This window comes from Gracilinanus agilis, chromosome 1 (assembly GCF_016433145.1).
Source record: "Gracilinanus agilis isolate LMUSP501 chromosome 1, AgileGrace, whole genome shotgun sequence".
Classification (NCBI taxonomy): domain Eukaryota; kingdom Metazoa; phylum Chordata; class Mammalia; order Didelphimorphia; family Didelphidae; genus Gracilinanus; species Gracilinanus agilis.
This window is the reverse complement of record NC_058130.1, coordinates 778,568,508-778,569,426: the sequence shown is the minus strand read 5'-3', so window position 1 is coordinate 778,569,426 and position 919 is coordinate 778,568,508. Positions and strand designations below refer to the sequence as shown.

Below are 919 nucleotides of genomic sequence, written 5' to 3'. Positions count from 1 at the left end.
TCCTCAGCCCCCTCCCTTTCCTATCTGCCACCCCATTTCCCCTCCTCCGACCCGTACCCCCAGGGCAAACCAAGACAACAACGCATTTATTAGGCGCCTCCACAGTGAGGGGCCCCGGTCTAAGCGTCCCGCCCGCCCCCATCCCCTTCGGTTGCCCAGGGCAGCGCAGGCAAGGTTCTACTCACCAGCCACCCCTTCCATGGCTCCCTGCCTAGGGCTCTCCACCGAGCTCCGGCGGCCGTCACCTCAGGCGACAACTGAGAACTAGGAAGGCGCGGACCGGACCGCCTACGGGGCCCCGGGAGGGCCAAACCGCACCTGGCTCCGGGCGCCGCCCGGGGCTGCGGCACGGCCCCGCCCCTCCGCCTGAGAGCGAGACCGTCCAGAAGCCCCGCCCCCAACACTCGCGGTCCCGCCCCCAAGGTTCGCGGTCCCACCCCTCCGCCGGTCTCCGCCTTGCACGCTGGCTGTCCCCGAAGCTCCACCCTCTGCCTGCGCCCGAGCCCTCCCCCGAGTACCTTCCCCTGAGGCTTGAGATCCCGCCCCCGAGGCTCTAGGTTTCACCCTTCCACCAGCCTCCTCTGGCGCGCTAGTCCGCCCTCCTTGAAGTTCCGCCCCTCCGTCTGAGTGAGAGCCCGCCCTGAGGCTCCACCCCCGAAGTGCGATATCCCGCCCCTCCGCCGGCCTCCCTCGGTACCCCCGAGGCTCCGCCCCTCCGCCTTCGTGAAAGCCAAGTAGGTGGCCCTGTCCCCTAGAGGCGCGGACCAGAAAGAGTCCCGCCTTCCGAGAAGTGTTGGAGAGTCGGGCCCTGCCGCCCAAACCCTGCGGCGCTGCGGCACAGCGCCCCCTAGTCCCTGGACAGCACGGCGCCCTTCTGTGCTCTGTAGCATCCTCTAGAGTGGAATTGGGTGAGAGGGGC

The 919-nt window shown here is 69.2% G+C and overlaps 1 protein-coding gene across 1 annotated transcript in view; it reads right to left on the bottom strand.

The window, feature by feature from the left end:
* LIMK2 (LIM domain kinase 2) overlaps positions 1-255 on the bottom strand; it is a 66,471-nt gene extending 66,216 nt beyond the window's left edge. Inside the window, exon 1 of the mRNA XM_044674348.1 lies at positions 186-255. Coding sequence (XP_044530283.1) covers positions 186-201 — 16 coding nt within the window. The 5' untranslated portion in view covers positions 202-255. The remainder of the gene's footprint in view (positions 1-185) is intronic.
* Between the last annotated feature and the right edge of the window lie 664 nt (positions 256-919).